This window comes from Balaenoptera ricei, chromosome 2 (genome assembly GCF_028023285.1).
Source record: "Balaenoptera ricei isolate mBalRic1 chromosome 2, mBalRic1.hap2, whole genome shotgun sequence".
NCBI lineage: Eukaryota > Metazoa > Chordata > Mammalia > Artiodactyla > Balaenopteridae > Balaenoptera > Balaenoptera ricei.
Window position 1 is genome coordinate 31670959 of NC_082640.1, and position 27413 is coordinate 31698371.

Genomic DNA, 27413 nt, shown 5'->3' on the forward strand with positions numbered 1-27413 from the left:
TTCCCTCCCACAGAGGCTGGGACATGGACCCTCTTCCGAGGCTGGAAAAAGCAGCCAGTTCTCCTGGCGGTCTTGGGCTTTCTCAGGCAGGCACTTTTGAGGGGATCAAGTCCTGTAAGGATGTCACCTTGAGCTGTTAGAGCATGTTTGTGTGTTCAGGCCTTTATAGGCCATGGTCAAGGCCTTGTGGGGAAGAGGGCTCGGGGGAGCCTGGGCAGAGTTTGACCAGGAGGGAGCCTGTCCACCAGCCTCCCTCTGGCCTCCCTTCTGGGTGGTGCCGCCCCTGCTCCCCTCCCATCCCCCTCAGGTCCAGGATGCTCCGAGGCAGAGTGGCCCTCTCCCTGAGCACATGCCCAGCTCTGACAGCCAGGATCCACCCGGCACCCAAGGCTGGGGACCTCAGAACCCCCGATGGGCAGGGGCACTTGGGGTGAACTTTTACCTTTTTTTTTTAACCTTTGTTTTACCTTTTAACAGTTTTACCTTTTCCCTCGTTACCTTTTAAAACTTGGCCTCGAGAATCATAACCCTTCTTTTCCAGTTTCTTGGGACCAGAAATAAACGTTGCCAATGACATGACCATGGAGATTTCGGTGGCCAGAGAGCCACGGCCGTTCCTCTTGGTCTGGCCCATGCCTCTCTACCAACAGCGGCCCTGACGCTGGTGGGCAGCGGGCCCTGTGGACCTCCAGGGTTGGGTGCGGGGTCAGGTGTGGGCTGCACCATCTCCTGGAGTGTTGTATGGGGGTGTTGTTATGGCTCCTTTAGCCGGGCTTCAGCCCTGGAGCCTGGAGACATCTCTAAAAACGTGAGCATCTCTAAAGGCAGGTTTTGCAGCCCCTCCTGCTGTAGGTGGGCGGCCGTGGCGGGGGACAGTGGTTTGTGCGGACACCGCCCTCCTCCCCCTGCCTCCAGCCCTGCCCCCGAGGCCCACGCGCAGATTTGGAGAATCGCTAACGAGCAATCCTGGACACAAGAAGTTCCCCCCCACTCACTCAAAAGTGTAGTGATTCAGATACATAAATCATAAATTATTTGAGAAGACTGAATGAAAAGAGCAAAGATGAGGCATAAAATAGGTAAAGGATAAACTATCTAGAGGTTTAAAATAGATGAAAATTTGGCCATGGACGATGCCCTTGACCTATGGCTGTCCCTCTTTTAGTTCACTTTTCCAGAAGCCCGAGGCTATGAACAGTTGGGTGCGTGTGTGACAGCCCGACCAAGACTGGAGATGGGTGGGGACAACTGCGTGTGTGTGCAGTGCAGTGATTCCTCTCTTATTTCTGCAGCCAGGCCAGGGCAGGTCCACTTCAAGCTGCAGGTCAGGCTCAGGTGTGCTCTGTGGCTCTCCTCCTGGGGTCCAGGCTTTTAAAAACACTTGAACTGCATTTTTTCTTTCCATAGTTTTTAATTTTCCCAGACGTTTTTATTCATTCAGCCCTTATTGAAGGCCCACATCTCCTGGGCATTGTGAACATTGTAATGGTTAAGATGTGGCAGCTGCCCTTGGGGGCACACAGACACGAGTCACTGCTGCTGAAAAAGTGAGTCTCCAGCAGGGGAGAAGCAAGCAGCTCCCGAGAGGGAAACCAGACAAGGCCTCAGGGATGGCGCTGGAGTTGGGTCTTGACGGATGAGTAGGAGTTTGCTAAGCCATGAAGGGAGACAGGAGCTGCTGACAGTGGGAACAGAATGTGTGTTATCACAGACATGTGATAATGTCTCCATGCTCAACTTCATGTAATTTTCTGTAACTTTATAGCTTAGGTTTCTTCAAATTTATTTTTTTATTAATTGCTTTTAAAATAGAAATTTTAAATAATTCCTAATAGTGTTTCTGATGTCTTTTGTCTATTAAAAAAATTATCTTGGCTTTATTATTTAAAGAAAACGAGACGGGATGCTTGTCACATTGTGTTCTTAAGCGTGTGTGTAGCTCAAGCATGTGCCCGGTTTTAACCGTGAGCTCTGTGTACCCCTGTCTAGATTAAGTTCGACAGCGTCGAGGTGTGTGTCTGCTGTGAGATGCAGCATCAGTCGTCGGGCTGCAGCAACCTCGGAGAGACGCTGAAGCTGAACCCGCTGCAGGAGGACTGCAACACCGTGCGGCTGACCTTGAAGGTGACCCAGGCTCCGTTGCTTCCGCCTCCCATCCCATCCTTGCGACGTCTCGACATCTCGTAGGAAGGTTTTATTAACTGCGTTCCTTTCAGTTCTTAGTTCATCCAGCTGGGTCACATGCAACAGGGAGTATCTTTCCAGAGAGCGTTTTAAACCATTAGAGATTTCCACTTTAAAGGTTTCACTTTCTGGGTTTTCCATTTCCACCATTTCACTCTCTGACTCCCACATCTGTGAAGCAGGGCTGAATGGTTGAAAGAGGTTGTTGCAGATGTGGATGTGATGCGTGCTACTGCTTTTCCAACATTTTTTTAAAAATTTATTTATTTTCGGCTGTGCTGGGTCTTTGTTGCTGCACGCGGGCTTTCTCTAGTTGCTGCGAGTGGGGGCCACTCTTTGTTGCGGTGCGTGAGCTTCTCACTGTGGTGGCTTCTCATGTTGCGGAGCTCGGGCTCTAGGCGCACGGGCTTCAGTAGTTGTGGCTCGCGGGCTCAGTAGCTGTGGTGCGTGGGCTCTAGAGCACAGGCTCAGTAGTTGTGGCGCACGGGCTTAGTTGCTCCGCGGCATCTGGGATCTTCCCGGACCAGGGCTCGAACCTGTGTCTCCTGCACTGGCAGGTGGATGCTCGACCACTGTGCCACCAGGGAAGTCCCTCCAACATTTTTCTAATTGAAGTATAGTTGATTTACAATGTTGTGTTAATTACTGCTATACAGCAAAGTGACTCAGTTATACATACATTCTTTTTTTATATTCTTTTCCATTACGGTTTATCCCAGGAAATTGGATATGTTTCTCTGTGCTATACAGTGGGACCTTGTTGTTTATCCATCCTATATATAATATATAGGATATCCATCCTATATATAAGGATTGGGAGTTTAGGGTTAGCCTCTGATAACCCCAAACTCCCAATCCTTCCCTCTCCCACCCCCCTCCCCCTAGGCAACCACCAGTCTGTTCTCTATGCCTGTGAGTCTGTTTCTGTTTTGTAGATAGGTTCATCTGTGTCATATTTTAGATTCCACATATAAGTGATATCATATGATATTTGTCTTTCTGACTTATTTCACTTAGTATGATAATCTCTAGGTCCATCCATGTTGCTGCAAATGGCATTATTTTGTTCTTTTTTATGGCTGAGCCAACATTTTTGCTAGTACATCATCAGGGAACAGATGGGTACTTATTTTGCCTTTTTAAAGATATTTGGAGCAAGAAATTTTATAGTCTCCCATGGCAATCTATTCTTATGTACAGCATCTGATTTTTCTTTAATGACATGGAAAATTGTTTATATCACTTCTTTCTTTTTCTTCCTACAAGTTTTTCCTACTCCTGAAAATCAAAATTGGCTGCTTAAAAACGCGTATGAACAATGAACCCGATTCTTCTCTTTTCCCTGAAACTAAACTGCTAAACATTTTTTGAAAGATGCAGCTACGGTCCAAGCAGCCCTTGGTGGGTGGTAAAATGGTATTTACAGTATACAGGGAGCCCTGTAGTACATATGTGTGTAAGGGATGCAGTGTGTGGGGATCTGGAGGCTCCAGAGAGCCACCCCGGCACCTGGGAGAACGGAGGGCAGTGTCGCCGTCTGGAACGGGGGCCTGTGGTTGGTCCTCCATGGGTGTCATTTCAAATGCTGGCAGTGGTGAACCAGCAGGTCTGGGGAGCTCCCTGTGAACTCCAGTGCCCTGGGAAGCTGGCTGGCAAACGAGCAGTGGCTGCAGAGATAGAGGATGCGCCTGAGGCCCCCAGCACCTCCCTGTTTCACAGGGAGGATGGTCCCCACTCATTGGTCCCAGCAGCCCACCAGAGTGACAGATCCAGGGGGTTGGAGGAAGCCAGAAGGCAGCAATCAAGGGCCCATGCTCTTGGTTACAAGGCGTTCCTTGCTATCTCACGTTGAGCATGGCCACGGCTTCTATCTTAATAGCTCCTGGGGATGCTCAGAGTCATCCCACCAGCGTCAGCCATGCTCACTCTGATCCCATTCTGCCTACTCCTAAGTAATCTGCTCAGCCCGGGCACCGTTTCTTTCCCTATTTAAAAAACGTCACAAGACAATAGGTCATTATAATGACAGTGCAACCCCTACCCCCCGGAAGAAGCTGGCACACCCCCGGGGCGTCTTGCAGTGCTGCAGACTGCCTGGGTGTGCAGATGTTGTGAAGTGATCAGGCCACACCCCTCTCCCCGGTGGATGGATTGGAGGTATCTGGCCTGCTCCCCCAAGGCCTGGAGTTCCTAACCCTGCACTCAGGCGGCCCCTCCAGCCCCTGAGGAGGTGACCTTGGCTTGAACAGAGAGGATGGTGTGGGGTCAACAACGCTCCCTCCAAGAATGCAGCCGGGCCTGGGGGAGCTTGCTGTCCACCCTCGTCCACTGTTCTGGTGCCCTGACGAGAAGACCATGAGGGATGGGGTGGCTTGAATGGAATGGAGTGAAGGACACTGAAGATGTTCCAGCCAAGCTGGGAGCCTCGTTGAATGGCTCATCCCCATGGATGTTCACGTTGCCTGGGACAATGGTAAGAGTTGAAGGAAAAGAAAGACTGCACCAAACTTCTCAATGAATTTGTTTCCAAAACGTAAGTAGAGGTAGCGCTGGTGGCGTGAGGCCCAGAGGAGGTAGGATTTATGACTGAGGTGGAAAGAGCAGCAGTTTGCAAACGAAGCAACCAACAAGGGATTAATTTCCAAAATATACACACAGCTCATGCAGCTCAATATCAAAAAGCAAACAACCCCATCAAAAACTGGGCAGAAGATCTAAATACACATTTCTCCAAAGAAGACATACAGGTGGCCAAAAAGCACATGAAAAGATGCTCAACATCACTAATCATTAGAGAAATGCAAATCAAAACTATGATGAGGTATCACCTCATATCAGTCAGAATGGCCATCATCAAAAAGTCTATACATAATAAGTGCTAGAGAGGGTGTGGAGAAAAGGGAACCCTCCTACACTGCTGGTGGGAATGTAAGTTGGTGCAGCCACTATGGAGAACAGTATGGAGGTTCCTTAAATAACTAAAAATAGAACTACCATAGGACCCAGCAGTCCCACTCCTAGGACATATATCTGGAGAAAACCATAATTTGAAAAGATGCATGCACCCCTATGTTCATAGCAGCACTATTTACAATAGCCAAGACATGGAAGCAACCTAAATGTCCATTGATGAATGAATGGATAAAGAAGATGTGGTACATATATACAACAGAATATACTCAGCCATAAAATAAGAATGAAATAATGCCATTTGCAGCAACATGGATAGACCTAGAGATTATCATACTGAGTGGAGTAAGTCAGACAGAGAAAGACAGATATAATATGATATCACTTTTATGTGGAATCTTTAAAACTATGATACAAATGAACTTCTTTACAAAATAGAAACAGACTCACAGACATAGAAAACAAACCTATGGTTAGCAAAGGGGAAATGTGGGATGGGGGGGATAAATTAGGACTTTGGGATTAACATATATACACTATATATATAAAATAATCATAAAATATATAAAATAGATAATCAACAAGGACCTACTGTATAGCACAGGGAACTCTACTCAATATTCTGTAATAACCTATATGGCAAAAGAATCTGAAAACGAATGGATATATGTATATGTATAACTGAAGCACTTTGCTGTACACCTGAAACGAACACAGCATTATAAATCAACTATACTCCAGTATAAAATAAAAAATTAAATTTAAAAAAAGAGCAGCAGTGACAAGCCTGCCCCTGCCCCCCAGCTGAGGGCCTGGAACGGGAGCAATGGCTCTGGGGGCAGCTGAGATTCATCCAAGATCAGGAAGACAAGGGACTCTTAGAAGTAAGAGTTTGTTTACTGCTGTCCTCTAACTTTGTTTTTGTTTTCCAAAATTGTTTTTGTTATCCTAGTTCCTTTGTATTTCCATGTAAATTGTGGAATCAACTTTTCAATTTCTACAGAAATCCTGCTGGAATTTTGATTGAGATTGCACTGAATGTATACATCAACTTGGAGAGAACGGATATATTCATGGTTTAGCTCTCCGTTTATTTAGGTCTTCTTTGATTTCATCAGTGTTTTTTTCCATCAGTGTTGTGTAGTTTTTAGTATATAGAGCATAACATATTTTATAATATGTATGCTTAGAGTATTTAATGTGTACAGGTGCTCTTTTAATGGTACTTAAATTTTTAAATATTGTCTCTTGTTCATTTATATATAGAAATTTGATTTTTGTTACTGAGCTTGTATCCTGTGATTTGCTAAACTTACCTACTAGTTCTAGTAGCTCTTTTATAGATTCTTTTGGATTTTCTGTGGAGACAATCCTGTGCTACTGATTGCCAGAAAGATGCCATATTACATCTTCTTTTCCCATCTGGTTGCCTCTCATTCCTCTTCCTTGCCTGTTGCACTGACTAGAATCTCCAGCAGTGTCAGATAGAAGTAGTGAGAGCGTACATCCTTGCCTTGTTCCTGACTCTAGGGATTACGTGTGTTGTTAGCTCTGAGTTTTTTATAGATGCCCACTATCTGGTTGTGGAAGTTGCCTACTATTCCTAGTTTTCTGAGAGTTTTTATCATGGTGGATGTTGGTTTTGTCAAAGTACCTTCTGCGTCTACTTATATGTTCATATACTTTGTCTTCTTTATTCTGCTAATGTGGTGAATCACGTTGTTTTTTTTTTTATTGAAGTATAATTGATTTACAATGTTTTGTTAGTTTCAGGTGTACAGCAAAGTGATTTACTTATACATACATGTATATATCTATTCTTTTTTTTTTAAACACTTTTATTATTTATTTATTTATTTATTTATTTATTGGCTGTGTTGGGTCTTCGTTTCTGTGCGAGGGCTTTCTCTAGTTGTGGCAAGCGGGGGCCACTCTCTTCATCGCGGTGCACGGGTCTCTCACTATCGCGGCCTCTCTTGTTGCGGAGCACAGGCTCCAGTCGCGCAGGCTCAGTAGTTGTGGCTCACGGGCCCAGTTGCTCCACGGCATGTGGGATCTTCCCAGACCAGGGCTCGAACCCGTGTGCCCTGTGTTGGCAGGCAGATTCTCAACCACTGCGCCACCAGGGAAGCCCCTATATCTATTCTTTTTCAGATTCTTTTCCATTATAGGTTATTACAAGATATTAGGTATAGCCCCCTGTGCTATACAGTAGGACCTTGTTGGTTATCTATTTTATATAGAGTAGTGTGTATATGTTAATCCCAAACTCCTAATTTATCCCTCCCCCTCTTCCCTTTTGGTAACCATAAGTTTGCTTTCTATGTCTGTGAGTCTATTTCTCTTTTGCATATGAGTTTATCTGTATCGTTTTTTTTAGATTCCACTTATAAGCAATATCATATGATATTTGTCTTTCTTTGAATGGTGAACCAGCCTTTTATTCCCCAAAATCAACCCCACATGGTAAGTCTTTCCTCAACTCTGTCAAGTCTTCTGGTGACCCTGTGGTTTCTGTGACTGTGCTTTTCATTTCTAGCATTTCCATTTCATTCTTACGTATAGCTTCCATCTCTCTGCTAAGTTCCCTATATGCTCTGGCCCACCTTTTCCACTAGAACTTGTCTGACGGCATCGGCCCCAGGTAAGCACGTCCTCCTATCTCTCCGTAGAGGTGTCTGTCTTTCCTTGGCATTTGGATTAGCTGGTTGCCCTGCGACCTCAGCTGTCAGATGGGATCAACTTAAGATGTGAACTTGCAGAGTGTCCAGTGTCTTATTTTTTTTGTAATGGTGGGGTAAGTGCTCTTTTTAGCTGTCTGCATCCTAAGCAGAACTGAGAGGTATTATCCATAATGACCTCCCTGGTATAGAATTTTTGAGGAGCATATTTACCTCCTAGGGGTTTATAGATGGTGTGCCATTCTCTTTTGACATCGAATATTGCTGTAGAGAAAGATCTTATATCAGCATAATGCTCTCTCCTTTTTTGGTATGTGGTAGTCGTCAGTGCTGTTTAAAAATATTTTTAACTCTCCAAGTTCCCCTAGACCTAGTCCTAGTGCCCTTTTGGGTGCCTGGAGCCACGTGAGTGGAACATACATGGATCACTTTTCCAAGGCCGAGTGTGTACCTGTGGTGTGAGATGCTCTGGGGCTCTCTTTCCCTCTGGCACAGTAACTGGCAAATCATAGGTGGTGGCTGCACCATCAGCCTGGGTCCCTACCATGGGCAGAGACCCCATAACTCACCCACAAGTACCCACAATGGACACATGGCATGAATGAGAAATAAACCTCTGTTGTCTTAACCCACTGAGACTTGGGGGATGTTTGTTACCACAGCATAACCTAGCCCAACCTGTCCGATACAAAGCAACATGTTTTTAGTCCTATGTCAATGGTGTTTTTAAATGATCAAGTCCATTAATTTCACTATGATATGTCTTGACACTGATCAGTCCTTCTCAAATTTCCATGGTCCACAGTGTACCTTTCAGCCTGTGAGTTTGCATCTTGCTTTATTTCAGAAAAACTTTCTTGAACTATGCATTTGAATTTTTTTTTTTCTGTTCTCTTAGTTTGAGGGTAACTGTGCCTTCCTTGGACCACTCTGACCTGTCTTTCATCACTATCATTTTTTTCTCTAGTTTTTACAACTCTTTCTTTCCCACCTCACTTTGCTCCATTTTCCTAAAGCCTCTCCTCCTCACCTGTTCTCTGCAGTGACTGTTATCTTTGTGCTCTGCTTCCGATGTGATCTCGGGTTTGGGCAGCTCACCTCTCAGTCTGTTTCTTTGTCGTTTATTCCTTGAGCCTTTGTGTCTCTACTTTTAGATCTTAGACTGAGCCGCCACCTTCTCAGTTTGGTCCCAGCCTTCCCCCAAGGATGTCTGTAGCTAGTTAATTACACGGGGGTGGGGGGGAGTTTCCATGTATTTTATCCCTTTCTTAGATCTTTTCTGAGGTCCATGGATACTTCAAAGCACTAAAGGCAAGTCCTAACCCCTATCAAGCATCATGCTCTATTTAAATAGGCTTTAGCGTAATTAAGGTTTTGTACTTCCTTTTCATAAATATAGGTACTTCTTCCTCTGAGATTCATGTAGATCCAAGTACCACATTCTCTAGTTTTCTTGTAATTAGTCGTGCACTCTTTTTTTTTAAATTGACGTATACTTGGATTACAATGTTGTGTTAATTTCTGCTGTACAGCAAAGTGATTCAGTTGTACATATATATATCTTCTTTTTCATATTCTTTTCCATTATGGTTTATTACAGGATAATGAATATAGTTCCCTGTGCTATACAGTAGAGCGTGTTGTTTATCTGTTTTATACACAATAGTGTGCATTGTGCAGTCATTTTTAATATGCTCATTATGCTTAAAGTCATGCAAGCCAGGCTGTGCTCAGTGACTCACCTGCTGTGAACGGACCTGGGGTGGCTTCTCCATGTTGAAACCCTCGGAACGCATGGGGGTGGCAGGAGTCACGTGGGGAAGGGCAGGCCTGCTCCTCCGTGGAGCACATTTCCTTGGGAGCCAAAGGAAAGGCACGAACGGGCATGTCACTTTGATTAGTTTCCCTTGCCTGCTCTTTTTTGATCAGCAATTAGAGTGGCTTCGTTGGTCCTTTAATAGTCTGACTTGAGGCTCTAGTTATCTGATTAGTAATGTTCCCTGCCTAAATTTCCATATTAAATGATGGCTTATTCATACTTTGTATGTAATGAACTCAGTTTGTGCCCTGGAAATCCCGTATAATTGATTTGGGAATCAACACTCTTTTGATTTGAGGTGTGTTTGAATTAACTGATGGCTTAGTGAGATTGGTCCGACTACCTCCTGACCTTCACACCACCCTCCCCCCCACCACTCCCGATATCTGGAATGTTGTGCAGGCATAATCCACCGTCAGGGAAAACAAGCAGAAACTAATCTTCTTCCTGGCTGATAAGGAGTCTAATTGGAACCCAGAAGATGTTGGGGACGCTGCCTCACTTGTCCCTCAGATTATTTTCGGGGGTTTGGGGGCTCTGAGCCCTCTTCCCTGGATCTCTTTTCAGCTTTCCCCAGCCACCTCGAATCCTGGATCCTGGGGGCAGACCAGCATCTCTCAAACATAATGCCTCCTGCCATGCTCAGGTTTGCTGCTCCACCCTGACAGGGTGAGGGCAGGGGAAAGGGCAAAGGGCATAGAGGGGACCCAGAACTCCATCGTGCAGTGCAGGGATCCTCAGAATTGTAGAACTGGATGGATGGGGCATCCTGTTGCCCATCGTGTGGCTGAGCAGGCAGCAGCCCAGAGAGGGTCAGATGGCTCCTCCTGGGTCCCTGAGCGAGTCTGCTGATGGGCAGGTCTCCTTGGAGGGTCTCAGTTCTCCAAGACTCAAATGCCCGCTCCCTGATGATGGGACCTGGCTGGGGGCATCCCATTATGAAGTCCATAAAGAGGGTGGCCTCAAAATTAGGATTTCAGCATTCGCTTTCCCAAAGCACTGGACAGTGGTGGAAATTGCGACCAAAGGCGGTCCCCTTTCCTGATAAGATAATATCTAGGCTTTTGGAAGATTAAGTGACACAATAAATGACAAAAAGATGTTTTGGTAGTTTAATGGTTGTCTTTGCTAAGTCAAACCCAGCACAAGATTGTGACATATTTTCTGATCAGTATTAATAGAATTTTTAAAAGATTACACAAATTGGAATTGTCAACTGATGGAATACGCTTCGTCATGTGTTGATATTATATCCCTCCCAACTTTCATTCTTTGCTCTATCCCAGAATATCATTATGGTTTTATTATAATGATGTAATTCTAATTCAAAACAGAGTTAAAAATCTTTTTTCGTTTGTTTGTTTGCTTCAAGTACCTGGCTTAATTTACTGAGCCGTAGTAAAGCAAATTACCTAAAGAACCTTTATCAATGGACAAGGAGATAAAAGCTTCCCAAGAAATCAATCAGTTATTGAGTTTATATGCTTCCTTATCTTCTCTTGAAGATCCTTTTCTTTGTCTCTAAGGGAGTTAAAGGAAAAACAATCCCAGCAAGACAATTTTCTAGAAACCTAGGGACCTGAAAAATAAAATCATCATTTAATCTTGATTAAGTTTTTAACCATGCTGAAGAAATAAAAATGGTTCTGAGAATACGTAAACACTAATATTTTGTGACAAAACTCACAGCATTGACTGGCAGTGTGAAACAATAAACACACACACACACACACACACACACACCCTGCTAGAAGGGACCTTCCCATTTTCTGAACTGGGCAGCCACACAGAGCAAGACAGATGGTCATATCTCTATACAGCTTTCTTCTCACCCCTGGATCCCCAAGGGGGCAGCTGAAGGGTCCCTCTGGCCAAGTGGAATCCAGACAGAGATGAGAAGGATGTTAAATTCCCGATCTCCCACTTAGCAGCCGTGGGGTCCATGTAAGGGAATGTGCAGAGAGACTGAGCACAATTTACCTCTGGCAAGGCTTCCCCCCACCCCGCCCCCATGATAGGGTGGGGATGCCGACCACATTCCTGAATGGCATCTCTGCCCTTGGTTCCCAAAGCCACCGAAAGCCTGCCTGCCCACCCTCTGATTTTAGTGGTATCGCTTTCCCCTGTGTGGTTGCGATACTGAGTCTTGTGGGATGTCTGCAGCCCCAAGTCTGTATGGCATATTTAGGATAATCCTACAGAACAGAGGTTCCACCCAAGAGGCCTGCAACTTATCTGTACCTGCTCAGTTAAAACCAGGTCCAGGAGGCTCAGATGTTGACATAGAAGTATTTCTAGGGGTATGTTTGTAGTGGTCCCTGTGCAGGCAGCCTTGTTGGGCTGGTTGCCTCTCGCAGTGCCTCAGCACTGCCCGCCCCCCAGGATGTGTGAGTGGGCTGCCGTCTGTACATGAAGGGCCAGGTGTGGAGCAGGCAGGCCTAGGACGGGCCACTCACTGCTCTGCTCGGGATGAGGGCACTTCCTGTGGGGCCAGCACCTTGCCTTTGTCCCTCCGCCGGGCGGTTTTTTTTTTTTTAAAGGTGTAGGCTTATTTATTTATTTATGGCTGGGTTGGGTCTTCGTTTCTGTGCGAGGGCTTTCTCTAGTTGTGGCGAGCGGGGGCCACTCTTCATCGCGGTGCGCGGGCCCCTCACTGTCGCGGCCTCTCTTGTTGCGGAGCACAGGCTCCAGACGCGCAGGCTCAGCAGTTGTGGCTCACGGACCTAGTTGCTCCGCGGCATGTGGGATCTTCCCAGACCAGGGCTCGAACCCGTGTGCCCTGCATTGGCAGGCAGATTCTCAACCACTGCGCCACCAGGGAAGCCCCGCCGGGCGGTTTTATCCCCGTCTCCTCCTCTTTGCAGGGAAGAGCCACGGCACTCCGGGCGCTGGTCCCTGCAGAGCTCTGGCATCTCCCTCTCTTAACCCCAAGTCTCCAGATCCCACGTCCTCCACACCAGCACCGCCACACACTCCATGATCGTTTCCCTGAGCCCTGCCCCCTCCAGGATGGCCTGGCGGGGCGCCCCAGCTCATGGCCTCAGCCTTGGCTCCTGCAGCCTTCTTGTCCGGCCTCCTCTCCCCCACGCCTTCTCTCCAGCCTCAGCCGGACTCCACCATGCGAGTCCATCCATCTCCCTGCCCAGGGGCCAGATCCATGCCTTCAAGGACACATGGACCAGTGTCCAAAACCCCGCCACTCTGTTCCTAGCCCCTCTCTGCTGGCGCCCACTCCCTGGGTGAACCAAACTGTCCACATTCCCTCCTCATCTGCACCCAGCAAGACCAGTGGGCCGCGTCGTGAGGCCTGTGGCTGAGCACCTTACCCCGTGAGCACCTGCCTCACCTGGCACCTGCCTCACCTGCCGCTCCACTCTGTGCAGCACCTGTGCTGCCTTCCCCTGCCCATCTCTCTCCTCAACTCTCCGAAATGACGATTTCAGATCTTCTCCCCTGTATTAGTCAGGGTTCTCCAGAGAAACAGAACCAATAAGACGTGTGTGTGTGTGTGTGTGTGTGTGTGTGCACGTGTGCATCTGTGTGTACATATGAGAGAGAGATATATTTAAAGAATTGACTGACACGATTACGAGGTTGACAAGTCCAGAATATGCAGGGTGGGCAGCAGGCTGAACATCAGGCAAGAGCTGAGTTCAAGTCCAAAGGCCACCGCTGTCTGCGGCAGGATCCCTCCTCCTCGGGGGAGGTCAGGCCTTCACCTGGTTGGATGACCCCTACCCCCATTTGGAAGGCACTCTGTTTTACTCAGGGTCACTGCTATGAATGTGAAGGTTACCCCAAAACACTCTCACAGAAACATCCAGAATGATGTTTGACCATATTCCTGGGCACCACAGGGCAGCCAAATTGACACACAAAATTAGTCATCCCAGCACCCCTGCAGTGGGACCACGGAGGGGTCCCAACCTCCCTCTCCCTCCCGCCACCCTCCCTGGCCGCTGTCCCACCGCCTCATGCTGACATTAACGCTGCACATCCCATGAGGTCACACTTGCTTTCAGGGCAAAGACCTACATCTCGGAGCATGTCTCACAGAGTCTGTCTGGCCTCAGTTTGTGACACTCTTGCCTGTCCCCTTCCCACAGCCACCCTGGCCCCCTCAGCCTCCAGGACACACGCAGGATGCTCCGTGCTCCGGGGTCTTGGCACACGGAGCTCTCCGTGTCTGGAAGGCTCTTCCTCTCCACTGCGATGGGCTCATTTCTGCTCATCCATCGGCCATCAGCGTTCCTCCAGCCCTCAGGCTAGACCAGCACCCTCATCCTAAGTTCTCACAGCTCCTTGTACTTCATCTTCACATGACAGTGACCACGGATCGTAAGCATGCCCCATCCAGACCGCAAGCCCCACGGAGGCAGGAACCAAATCTCTTTGGCTCACAGTGGCTCACAGTGGCTCACAGAGAGGGGTGGGGCCCCGGGAGACACTCTGGAACCGTCTCTGAAATCAGTGAGGGTTTTTTTTAAAAAATAGTCTTCTATTCTTTTTATTAAAATTAATTAATTAATTAATATTTATTTTTGGCTGCGTTGGGTCTTCGTTGCCGAGCGCGGGCTTTTCTCTAGTTGCGGTGAGCAGGGGCTACTCTTTCATTGTGTTGCACGGGCTTCTCGTTGCAGTGGCTTCTCTTGCTGCGGAGCACAGGCTCTAGGCATGCAGGCTTCAGTAGTTGTGGCGTGTGGGCTCAGTAGTTGTGGCACATGGGCTCAGTAGTTGTAGCTCACGGGCTCTAGAGCGCAGGCTCAGTAATTGTGGCGCATGGGCTTAGTTGCTCCGAGGCATGTGGGATCTTCCTGGGTCAGGGCTCGAACCCGTGTCCCCTGCATTGGCGGGCGGATTCTTAACCACTGCTGCCACCAGGGAAGTCCCTCAGTGAGGGTTTTTAATTCATTCATTCAGTCACTGTTTTGAGCACCTCTTCTGTGCCTGGGTTGGACATTGGGTGTCCAGAGATAAAAGATGCAGAGTCTGCCCTCCAGGTATGGCGGAGGAAAGTCACAAGTGAAACGGACAATTACAGGGTAGTGCTCTATTTCCACTGTGACAGGAAATTAAAATGTTAAATTATAAAAGCATTTTTCAATCCTCTGCTCCATCCTAAGGGAGAGTCATTATTTTGCTGAGTGGAGTGATGAATAAAATGTTATGTATGCAGAGGTGATGGGGTGGGTTAGCTATAAGAAAAGAATTGGTGACATCTAAGAAACCGAGGAAGTGGGAAGATAGGAAAACATATTTGGATTCTCTTGCTGAACGATACCAAACACACACACAGCTCTGGGTACAGTGGTGACATGACAGTGCTTGGCCATATACACACCTCTGATTCTAACTGAAATGTCTGAAGACCTCTAAAAGAGCTGTCTTAGTCGGGGTTTTCCAGGGAAAAAGAACCAACAGAAAATATCTCTATACATCTCCTATTCCAGATTCCGATGGGAAAACACAATCTATTCTAGATTCCAGTGGAAAAGCACGAAGGGTATGATTGGTGATCTCAGACGGTGACAGCACCCACTCTCATAAAATCTTTGTGCTCCAAAGATAAAAACTGGTTTATGGAATATTTAGCAAGAAATTCACCATTCATTTTACTATTAGGGAAATGAGTCTTGGAGGCTGGATATCTTGCCTAAGACAGCATAACCAGTTGGATGACATATTTCTATAAATTCCCATTGAATTAGTCAGTTTTCCTCTCAGCATTTCACCTAGTAAAAAGCCATCCTAATAATGTATCCAGCAAAAAGTCATTGTTTTTCGACTTTTCAGTGTATCTTTCTCTAAAGAACTTGCATGAAATAGATTCCTCTTTTTAGAAAACCTTACTCCATCACCTTCCTTCAGTGTATTTCCCAACACAGTTTGCCAACTTTGGAAGCTTAAAACTGCCCTCCTTCGTCCTATCATTTCTCTACGACTTCATTGTCCTTTGCTGAAGATGCTACAGAAGCTGGGATTCTGAGCCGCCATCTTTAGTTACTTCTGGTTTAGGCTTGTCCCATGCGATGTGCACGGCCTGCGTTAATAAACTATCTCTTGCAAAAAAGAAAATGTGTATATATACAGAGAGAGAGAGAGAGAGAGATTTATTATGGGAATTGGCTCATGTGGTTATGGAGGCCCAGAGGCCCCAGGATCTGCTGTCCATGAGCTGGAGAACCAGGAAAGCGGGTTATATAATTCAGTCCAAGTCCCAAGGCCTGAGAATGGGGAGGACATAGGATGTAAGACCTGTTCCAAGTCTGAAAGCTCAGGAACCAGCAGTGACAATGTCCAAGGACAGGAGGAGAAGGACTTTCCAGCTCAAGCAGAGAGAACAAATTTTCCCTTTCTCTGCGTGTTTGCTCTACGAGGACCCTCAGCAGATTGGGTGATGCCCACCCACACTGGGTGTCTCCTTTACCCCGTCTACTGATTGAACTGCTTTGGGTGCATCTGTGAGGGTGTTCTGGAAGGGATCACAGATGCACCCAAAAGTGATGTTTTACCAGCTACGTGGGCCTCCCTTAACCCAGTCAAGTCACAGTAGGGAAAAGCCTGTATCACATTGGACTTCAAGGAAGAGTACCAACCAGTCCTTTCTGGAACCCTCTGTAACTTCTGCCATATATGTTGCATGTAAGACCAGAGTAAAGAAAGAGGGGCCCAGCTTCCGAGTGAGCTGCATGAGGCCTTCTAGGAAGTCACTGGCAGCCATCCTCTACCTTGAGAGCGTGCCCTGGGGACTGCGGGGTCAAGGTGGCAGGTGGGGCAGCTGTGGGATCGATTATGGTGCCAAGGGGATTCCAGCTGGGAAAGGGGTGCTACAGACCCCCGTCATCGCGTAGGTAGGAGCCCTCTCATTATTTGAAATGGACAGCGGACATTTTTAAGGTCTAAGGCAACACTCTGTGCAAACACAGCTTCCTCCCAGACTGCTGCCCTGGACCCTCCCCAAGTGGACACCCTAAAGCCATCACCAGGGGACGTGCTGTGATGTAGCCAGTGAAAGGCAGCTTCCTGGGGGACCTGCAGGGCCTGGTGCTGGGCCACACGGGCGGACCCCCTCACACGAGGACCCGCAGTCTTCGGCACATTCAGATAAGGACCCACAAGGAGGTGGTCCACGGCCCTCCCCCCTCGGCTGCAGGATCTCCACGAGGCTAGCACAGTCTCGATGTCAGGGTCTGAGAGGAGGGTTATGATGAGGGCCAGCAACACACTGTTTGGTCTGGGATGGTCCCAGGATGAGTACTAATAGACCTGATTTTCACTCTAGTCCCCAAACAAAGCCAGGGGCTTCAGGAGGAGTCCCATTGCCTTTTTGGTAGGGGGAGGCAGATAGCAGGCTGTTGATTTCCATACACAGACTGGAGGAGACAGCACAGAGCCCACTCCTGGGGACTGGAGGTTATTTCTAAAGCATGTAGTTATTTTCCGGGCTCTAAATTAGCACAGGGATGCTGGGAGGAGGAGGGTATTAGGAGGAAAATACACGGGATGGAAAATTTTTCAGTAATAATTGAATGATGAGGCCATTTGAAAGAATGCATAAAACCGGCAGAAGGGAAAGTGAGAGCACAGAACTACTTGTAACAAAGGAGCCAGAGGCAACTGGGGGCCGTGGATAGATTCACTCGCTTGATTGTGGTGATGGCTACACAGGTGTATACGTGTGTCAAAACTCATCAAATTCTGTGCTTAAAATATGTGCATTTTGTCATATGTCAATTATACCTCATGCTGTTAACCGTCTTTGTAACAGATGAGTGACAGGTAAAAAAAAAGGGTAAAAGCAAAGACCAGAAAGATGGAGATGGGCCAGTGCAGGAATTCAAAGATCTGTTTAGGGATTTGACTTGATTCAGAAATCAGTAAGCACTGGTTATGGAAACTCGAGGAAGGCATAAGATAATCATAGCAGAGCTGAGCACAATCGTTTGGAGTGGCTTAATATCCCCAGGCCTTCACGGAGATGCCCAAGATGAGAGGGGCCACAGGACAGAGCCTTCGGCTGAGGGAGCAGAATTATTGCGAGAGAAACGACTTAGCAGAGGAGTGATACCTAAGTGTTCTTTTACATTTGGCCCCAGTTTGGCTTTTCTGGGAGCCATCCTTTGTGACCCGCTTTGCACAGCCTTTTTATTTATTTATTTATATTTTTATTTTATTTTTTTTTATTTTTATTTTTTTTATATTTTTATTTTTTAATCAAAGTATAGTTGATTTACAATGTTGTGTAAGTTTCAGGTGTACAACACAGTGATTCAGTACGTAAACATATATCTCTATTCCTTTTCAGATTCTTTTCCCTTATAGGTTATTACAAGATACTGAGTATAGCTGCCTGTGCTATGCAGTAGGTCCTTGTTGTTTATCTATTTTATATACAGTAGTGTGTATATGCTAATCCCATACTCCTAATCTATCCCTCCCCCCACCTTTCCCCTTTGGTGACCATAAATTTGTTTTCTGTGTCTGTGCGTCTGTTTCTGTTTTGTAAATAAGTTCATTTGTATCATATTTTTAGATTCCACATGTAAGTGATACCATATGATATTTGTCTTCCTCTGTCTGGCTTACTTCACTTAGAAGGATCATCTCTAGGTCCCCAAGTGCAGAGCCTTTTAGATCCATCACGCTGTTTTCCCCACCATGACCCCAGCCCCAGCGAGGTCTGCGAGGCAGACTTCATCATTGACACTTTAGAGGCGAGAACATGACTCCAGGACAGGCAGTGTCAGAGCTGCAGTCTCGTAACTGGTGGTGGACCCAGATTTCAGTCTTGAATGCCAGATCTGGTGCTTTCTCCACCACCAGTGGGATCTGTGTAGGAGGACACGGGACGGTGCGGCCACAGGCTCAGGGCCATTTCTGTGCAAACAGCGATGCCTTCGGCAGGCCTCGTCCCGTTCACCTCCAGGCATATCCACCCTGCAAGAGGAGCCAAGTCAACAGACTGGAAAGTCTGAGAGTAATGTAGCAAATGCCACCCACATTTGTCCAGTCTCATCATGTTTACAATGTTTGCTTCTATCTTTTTAAAAAACAAGAACCATATTATTGCAATTTTATATATTTTTACAGACCCCACTGAGACCCCAGCCATGGCTCCCTCTCTATGTCTGAAATTAGAGGGTGTCCAGGGACAGCCACTATCCTGAGGTTGATTTTGCCTTTCCCCTGCATGCTTGCATAGTTCACTAAAATTTTACATAAAAGTTAACATAATCGGTACCATAAGCACTTTTCTATTTTCACCCACCATCATGCTCTTTGATGTTGATCCACGCGGATGTGTATGTAGCTTGAATTGTCTTTTTAGAGTCTGTGTAGTTTTGCAGTATCTGAATATTCCACAACTTGCTTATCTGTCTCATGTTAATGGATATAAGTTGTTTCCAAGTTTTCACTGTTGCAACAGTACTAGAATGAATAGTCACGCCCTCCTCAGCATGGGCTCTTGTGCTCAGTCTTCTCAGCGGGCATACTTGCCAGGATGAAAGGAAAATGCATCTGCCCTTTTGCAAAACATTTCCCATTTCTCTACGAAGGGGTAATGCAGACTCACATTCTCACTGCCAGAGGAAGAGGTGCCCTTGCTCCGACCACATCCTTGCCAAGACTTCTTGACATAGATTCTTCTCGACTTGTCATATATTGTCAATATCTTGGCTATTTATGTTTCTCATCAGTGAATTGCCTATTTTGTCTGTTTTCCTGTTGGGTTCTTTGTTCTTGATTCTGAACGATGACCTTTGTCATAAAAATCTCACGCACTCTGTGACTTGTCGTTTAGTTTTGTTTGGGATGTCATTTGTCAGAGAGAAGTTTTCAGTTTTAATGCAAATTCATTTCCTGTCTGATGTGCCCTTTCTGTGTTGCGTTTAAGAAATATTTTCCAGGACTTCCCTGGTGGTCTAGTGGTTAAGACTCCACACTCCCAATGCAGGGGTCCTGGGTTCCATTCCTGGTTGGGGAACTAGATCCCGCATGCCACAACTAAAGATCCTGCATGACTCAACGAAGATCCCGTGTGCCACGACTATGATGCAGCGTAGCCAAATAAATAAGTATTTTTTTAAAAATGTGATCCCCTGGGGATCCCCAAGAACCTTTAAAAAAAGAGAAATACTTTCCCGTCCTGAGGTTATACAAATATCCCGGATTTTTTTCCCATAAGTTTTAAAACTTTGCTTTTCACATGTAGTTCATTAATCTGCCTGAGGCTTAATTGTGCATGTGGTATGAGATACGGATCTAATTTTATTTTGTTTTTCACAGATAGATAAACCTCAGTTATTACAGCACAGGTCTGTGGTCATTTAGTTGTATGGCCGTATGTCCAGTTTCTATGTCTGAAGGCATCTATTTCTGGGGTCTCTTTTCTTTTTCTTTGGTATATGGCTTGACTCATGGTCAATAGCACGTTATATTAAATACTATTTCTTTGTTAGTCTTGTTTTTGGTAGGATAAGCCTCCACTTTGTTCTTCTTCAAAATTGTCTTGGCTATTCTTGGTCCTTTGTGGACCCTCTCCCCCTCCCCGCCTTCCCCGTCTCCCTTCCCCCCCCACCCACACACATACGTGCACACACACACACACAGAACCATTCATTGTTTGTAACTGCATTGCATTTTTAGGTTAGTTTGCTGAGAATGATAATTTTTGGTGTATCTTTCCATTTATTTAGCATTCTGTTGCATTTTTCAAGAAAACTGTTATAATTTTTGATGTACAGACTTGACCATCTTTTGTTAGATACATTCCTAGGTGTCATATAGTTTTGTTGCTATGGGAAAAGTAGAGTTTTTTAAGTACATTTTCTTCTTTTTTGTTGTTTTTTAAAAATTTTATTTTATTATTTTTTTATACAGCAGGATCTTATTAGTTATCTATTTTATACATATTAGTGTATATATGTCAAGTACATTTTCTTACTTTATAATGTTTATATGGAGAAACCCATTTACTTTTGTTCGTTGATCCTGCATCCAGTTACTGATACCTCCATTTACTCTGACAGTTTGCCTGTAGATTGTTTGGGATTTTCTATTTAGTGGGTTACATTGTCTGGCAATAACAGCCGTCTGCTTCTTCCTTGCAATCTTTACAGTGATTATTGATTTCTCTTCACTTTTCCTGTCTTCCCGACGTGGGTAGGACTCCAGCACAATGTTGAATAGCGCTTGAGCCATCCTTGTCTTCTTCCTGATTTTATTTATTTTATTTTATTGAGGTATAGTTAATTTACAATGTTGTGTTTGTTTCAAGTGTACAGCAAAGTGATATTCTTTTCCCTTATCAGTTACTACAAGATGTTGAGCTATATTGTGCTGTACAGTAGGTCCTTGTCACTTACCTATTTTATTTTATTTTATTCCTTCCTGATTTTAAAGGAAACATATTCAATAATTAGGAGTAATGTTTGTTGAAATTTTGTGGGACTAAATAGTATTTGCCAGGTTATGCAAATCCCACTTTATTACCATTTTGCTTAGAATTTACCATTGAAGAGTCTTAAATTTTAGCAAATGCAGCATCTATTGAGATAAGTGCGTATGCATGTATATACATATATAAATACACATATGTGTATGTACAAACACATGCATGCATATCTCAATAAATGCTGCATTTGCTAAAATTTAAGGCCCTTTAATATATATATTTATATAATATATAAATACACATGTATATGTATATACACCCACATACACAACTTTGTTCTGTTCATATAGTGAATTATATTAATGGATTTCTAATGTGGAAACTTTCTTGCATTTCTGGGATAAAAGTCACAGTGTTATCATCTGATTATGAAAATCTACTGTGCTTATATTTTATTAAGGATTTTTCATCATTACTCATATCATCTTTCTCTTTTTTCATGAGATAGTTTTAGTGTATATTATTTTTCTGGAAAAATTGTCCATTTTATTTAGGTTTTCAAGTTCATTGATATGAAGAAATTAATCATGTCTCTTTTAATTTCTGATGTTTCTAGTTTATTCCCCTTCTTTCTATTATTCAGCCGCCTTGCCAGACACTTGTCTACTGTATTAGTTTTTTTCCCCAAAGAACAAGCTCTGGGTTTATTGATTCTACTGTCTTTTTTTTTTCAAAGTTCATTAATTTCTGCTCTCTTCTCCATTTATTCCTTGTTTTCAAATTCCTTCTTTTTCTTGCTTCTCGAGTTGTGTGCTTTGTGACTAAACTTCATCTTTCTTCTTTTCTCACGTAACCTGGCAGTGTTACATGTCTCTCTAACTGCATATTTTTGATGTCTGGTCATGTTTTATTTGGTTCCAAGGATTCTCTCATCTTCATTATGATTTCTTTTTCCATCCCTGAGTTATTTCTCAGTGTATTGTGAATTTGCAGATGTAGGGAGGGTTTGCTTGGTTGTCTTTCTGTCGTTTATAGCAAACGTAACTGCACTGTGGTCAGGTAACCTGATTTGCCTGCATCTTTGGTGTTAGTCTGTTGACCCTTGCTTTGCATTTGTTTGTAATCAAGTTTTGGTAAAAGTTCCACATATCTTGTGAGTACAGGTTCTGGTACATGACTTGGCGTGGGGTTTGGCTCATCTCTATCCTCACTGACTGTCTGCTGGACGTGTTGGGACAGGTGTGTGAAAACCTCCACCGCGGTGGTGCATCTGTCCATTTATATACCCGCTGCTTTGGGTTTCCCTTCTCTCTCATCATCCTCATCTTGATCCTCTTTGTAGATTCATCTTCCTCCCCCAGAATTAGGGCCTGGTTCTGAGTTCTAATCCAGACCCTCATCTCTCCTGGCCAAGCACACCCTCCCTGGGCAAGTTCAGCTGCCTCCCTGGAATTGTTCCCTCCCAGCTCCGTGCTGGCCACCCACAAGCCCAAAATACCAGCCCAGATCCATGCGGCTGCCTCCATGCAGAGGACCTCGGCCCTCTCAGACTCAGTAGATCCATACTGAGCTCTTTCTCGCCGCCCCTCTGCTCCCAGCAAGTCCACACCCCCTGCAGCCCGCCCTTTTCAGGAACAGCTGCCCCCTACTCAGACCACAGAATGACTGTTTTTTTCTCCTTTACAACCACCTGTTAATTACCAAGTCTCCTAACTATCTGTCATAGTCACCTCTGCTCCTTGTCCTTATCTGTCCTTACTGTGGAAGCCACCTGTGGCTTGCCCAATTCAAACATTTGTATGTTCAGAATTCTTGAAAACTTCAATGTGCCTCCATCTGTCTTTTAACAGATCCTAGAGGGCATCAAAGGAAAATTGTCCAGTCTGGTCCGCATGAGGAAATGTTCCATTATCAGTTAACTATAGATTGGAAATGTTACTTCTTACTGTAAAAAGTATCCAAGTCCCCCAGAGGCGAAAGACTAATAAGATCGTTTAAATTACTTCTATGGGTATTTCCCACGAGTGTCTCTTCATTCTTTTTGACTTCATTCTTAATCTGCCTGGGTTTTAATCAAACCACTTTCACTCACATTTAACCTCTGGCGGGGAGGGGGTGTTAAAACAAGTAGCAGTGGACAGAACCTTCAGGAAGCAGAAAAACAGCAGGATAGGAAAAGGAGGGCAGACGTCAGAATTCTTTTCTCCCATTAATTGAACGGTGGGAACAACAATATAGAATTTGTTTAGACCACAAAAGGGCATTCGGGGCATCTAATCATTCCTGGGGCTATTTTCCTTAAGCATTCGTGGATGAGGCCTAAAAGTCCTCTGCTGAATTCATTCTCTGGTGTTTTTGAGCAGACGGAGGTCCTCAGGTGACTGGCCATACATCATGACCATAGGTGATGTTTATCAAACCTCGCTGTGTGTTGAGCATTGCTCTGAGCCCTTCACATCTGTGAACTCATTTCACCTTCACAACCCTGTGAGAGGTAGATACCATCATTCCCATTTTACAGATGAGGACACTGAGGCCCTGTGAAATGAGACAGCTTCCCAAGGTCACGCAAGTCATAACGGTGGAGCAGGTTTCATGGCCCGGCTCCCACTGCCATCTGCAATGGACACGTAGGCATGGTTCCCAGGACCACGGCTTAGCCACAGGGCAGTGGACACACATGCTCAGAACAAGCTTAAGCCCAGTGAGAAAACGGTTACCTTCTGAATCACCAAAATTAAACTATGTTCACTGTCTTTTAAAAAAATTCTTCGAAAATCAATGAACCACAAATTCATGTATTACATATGTGAGGAGCAATTAGTTCCTTGAACAGAACTTTTATGAGGCATAAATTCCCTTTATCATCAGGCTAGGCGAAGGGCTGCAGCATGGTGTGTGCTCTGCCTGTAAACCGGTCTGTGAAGGGAAGATCTTGCTTTACAAGGTGGTGATGAAGTTTTGTGGCTCCTGTATTAGGTGTTTCTAGTTTTGACAGACTCCCGGGAAAGGGGAATTTGTCCCTTTCTTGCCAGCTGAGTAAAACATCAGTGAAGTTACCTTCAGTTCCATTCTGTCATGCAAGGAGTAAACTGTCCTTTTGATACATGGAAAAAGATGATATGAAATCAACACTGACATGCAAGTGATGTGACCCATGGGCATCACCTAGTGATGAGGGCACGTCCTGAAACTCAGGGCCAGTGCCTGTAAGCCAGTCAGACCTGCCAGGTGTCTTTTATTTAGGAAATAGCAATCTGAACAAGCCCTCATTTGCACATTTTTCTTCCAGGGTTGATATTGTCTTATCTTTCCTTCCAAAATAATGCTTAAAATAAGGTCTACTACATTTTCTTGAATCTTAAATATTCCCACATTCATCAAAATGAAAGAGCAGGATTTTCTTTTCTTTTCTTTTCTTTTTTTTGGCTATCAAGAGAGTAATTTTTTTAAAAATATATTATAAAAGTTACTTTGTTTTTACTTTTTTATAAATTTATTTATTTTATTATTTTATTTTGGCTGCATTGGGTCTTTGTTGCTGCACACAGACTTTTCTCTGGTTGAGGTGAGCGGGGGCTACTCTTCGTTGTGGTGTGCGGGCTTCTCATTGTGGTGGCTTCTCTTGCTGCGCAGCACGGGCTCTAGGCTCGTGGGCTTCAGTAGTTGTGGCACGTGGGCTCAGTAGTTGTGGATCGCGGGCTGTAGAGTGCAGGCTCAGTAATTGTGGCTCAGAGGCTTAGTTGCTCTGAGGCATGTGGGATCTTCCTGGATCAGGGCTCGAACCCGTGGCAGGCGGATTCTTAACCACTGCGCCACCAGGGAAGCCCCCAAGAGAGTAATTTTAACTGTAGAGTTTTCACTTATAAATAGCTATAATCAATTGTGTACTTGCTAAGAAAAGAGATTCTAAGACCTATTTTAAAGCAATTAAAAATGTAGTTAACATTTGAAAGTAATTAAATACAGGTAGTTATTACAACTGTTAAATACCTGAAAATGCTTCATAATGTATATAGATAAATAACTTACTCATTTTGGTCGTGTTTGTCCCCAGAGATGAACATTATGGGTGCATTTCTGAATTGACTGAAATAAAGGCAAACGTGATAACCAGTCACAGAAGACAGCAAAATGAATGGTACCCAACCTTCTCTGAGGCTGGTGACTTCCTCCTCTGCATTCCAGAACCCCCCATAGTGAGCTAATTGGACTTTTACATTCAGCTTTGCACACACCTGGCAGAAGCTCTCCCAGGGGGGTTCCCTTTGCCAACCCCTAGGAGTTGACCTACTTTACTTTCAAATCTGGGCCAGTCCACACCTCACAGATGAGACAGTCAGGCCACAGAGCAATGAGAAGACTCTCAAAGCCACACACCCAGCAGGAAGAGAGCGGGGCTGGAGGCTTCCAGTCTATGGATCTTCTGTGTGGTGTGGACAGGAGGTGATGGGAAGAAGATCAGGGAGATTTGGGGGCGGGGGCCTTCAGTGCCATCTCCTATCATGGTCATGTAGAGGCTGAGGGACTGAACAGGGTTGGTGCCTGGGGACGAGCTCAGTTGGTCTACAGCAGTCCTGGCGCCCAGCATTCTCCTGGACCCTCCTGCTCCGCCACCTTCCTGGCCACTTGCCCAAGCCTGGGAGCTGGAAGGTAGAGAGGCAGGCCAGTGTCCCCAGGGCCAGAGCTGGATGAGGTGGGCCTGGAGCTGGTGCTTAGAGAGAACGGGAGAGCGCTGCCCTGGCGGCGAGGCAGGAAGGGGGCAGGAGGGAGCGGAGATCTGATCAGCTGCGTGGACATCCCTATAAGCTGGGAGGAAGAAGGGACCCTGCAGCTCTTGGAGCGTGCACTGCCAACGGGCAGGAGTGGCCACTGGGGACTGGGGAGGCCACCGCCCAGTCCAGGGCAGACAGGCGCGGCCGGGGCAGAGGACAGATTCCGGGTGAGCTTGGCAGCTGCACTGACAGATGCCACGGAGGGCTTGGACGTGGGGTGTGCAGAACGTGTGGAACCAAGGGTGATGCTAGGATTTTGGCTTCACCAACAGCATGGATGGCATCGCCGTGGAGCAAGAATAGGAGTCTGTGTTCCTTTGATCCTCTCTGGTCCTCCCCCGCCCTCCCCGCCCCATCCTCCCGTCGCCCCCAGGCTCTGCTCGCCAAGCCTCGGGAATGGGGATCCTACTCCAGAGACGGATGTATCTCTGCATCCATCCCTGCTGGCCTGTGCCAGGTGAGACCCCAGTGCCCCTCCTCAGGGGGTCTGGACCCCTGGACAGTTACTGCGGTCTGGGTCCTCCTTTCCCACAGCGTCCTCGCTGGCTGACCTCCCTCTGTTCAGATGCACCCCCTCCAGATGCCCAGATGACCGTGTAGCTGTCCTTCTTGGCGTTAAAGGACAGTGGTGCCAAGTGGATGCTGGATTAATACGGCGCTCACCCAGACAGAGGACTCTAACTGTGACCGTCTTGCATAATCAAAGCTAAATCGATAGCCTTGGGACTGTGTGGATTTATACTGTCAACTAATTGATTCCTTCAAGGCTGAGATTTTCTTTTAAGCAGGCTCAGATCTAATTGGCCCTCAATTCCTAGGCAAAAGAGGTACATTAGGGGTTGCTTCTGCTCTTTATGTCCTGGGGAAGTTATTTTGCAGTAGGACATGAAGCCCAGTAATTGAAGTCAACTGAGGTTCACGGAAATGTGCCCCACAGCCACCCTCGAGGACCTTGTCCACTGTGGTCAGTACTGGTTTCTAGACCTTAGCATTCAGGCTTATAGATGACAGGAGTGTTTTAACACAAAAAAAGATTCTAAATGGCTTTCCAATAAGCATACAACATAGTGTCAAAAGTTGCAAAGTTGTTGGTGTTTTAAAAATTTTTTTTATTTAATTTTTATTGGAATATAGTTGATTTACAGTGTTGTATTAGTTTCTGCTGTACAGCAAAGTGATTCAGTTGTACATATACATGTATCCACTTTTTTTTTTAGATTCTTCTCCCATGTAGGTCATTATAGAGTAGTGAGTAGAGTTGCCTGTGCTCTGCAGTAGGTTCTAAATCATTCCACATGGAAACAGAACACCTCTTGGAGCATTGTTATTTGAAGTAGGAGCACTTAAGTCACTTTAGCAGTACCTGATCACCCGCTCTGCCCCCGGGGGTGTTGGGTCCCCCGCCTCGCAGAGCTCCTTTGGGTGACTGAGTCCTTAGGCGTCACTGCCTCCAAGGTACCGGCAGAATCTCCTTCTTTAAATTATGCAGCTTGGGCTGCCCCTCTGACTTTCTGGTCACGTCCAGGTCCGGACATGGAATTTGGTCTCTTTCAGAGCTTCCCTCCACATGCAGTTTGGATGCCCCATTCTTGTGAGGGGGGACCTGATCCCTTTTTCCTCTTCTGCCTCAGCACCTGTGGACCGAGGAC

At 45.7% G+C, this 27413-nt stretch overlaps 1 protein-coding gene across 1 annotated transcript in view; it reads left to right on the plus strand.

The window, feature by feature from the left end:
* Positions 1-27413, plus strand: part of ENTREP2 (endosomal transmembrane epsin interactor 2) — a 257220-nt gene that overhangs the window by 187219 nt on the left and 42588 nt on the right. The window contains exon 4 of the mRNA XM_059915335.1: positions 1990-2124. Within this exon, the coding sequence (XP_059771318.1) occupies positions 1990-2124 (135 nt within the window). The remainder of the gene's footprint in view (positions 1-1989; positions 2125-27413) is intronic.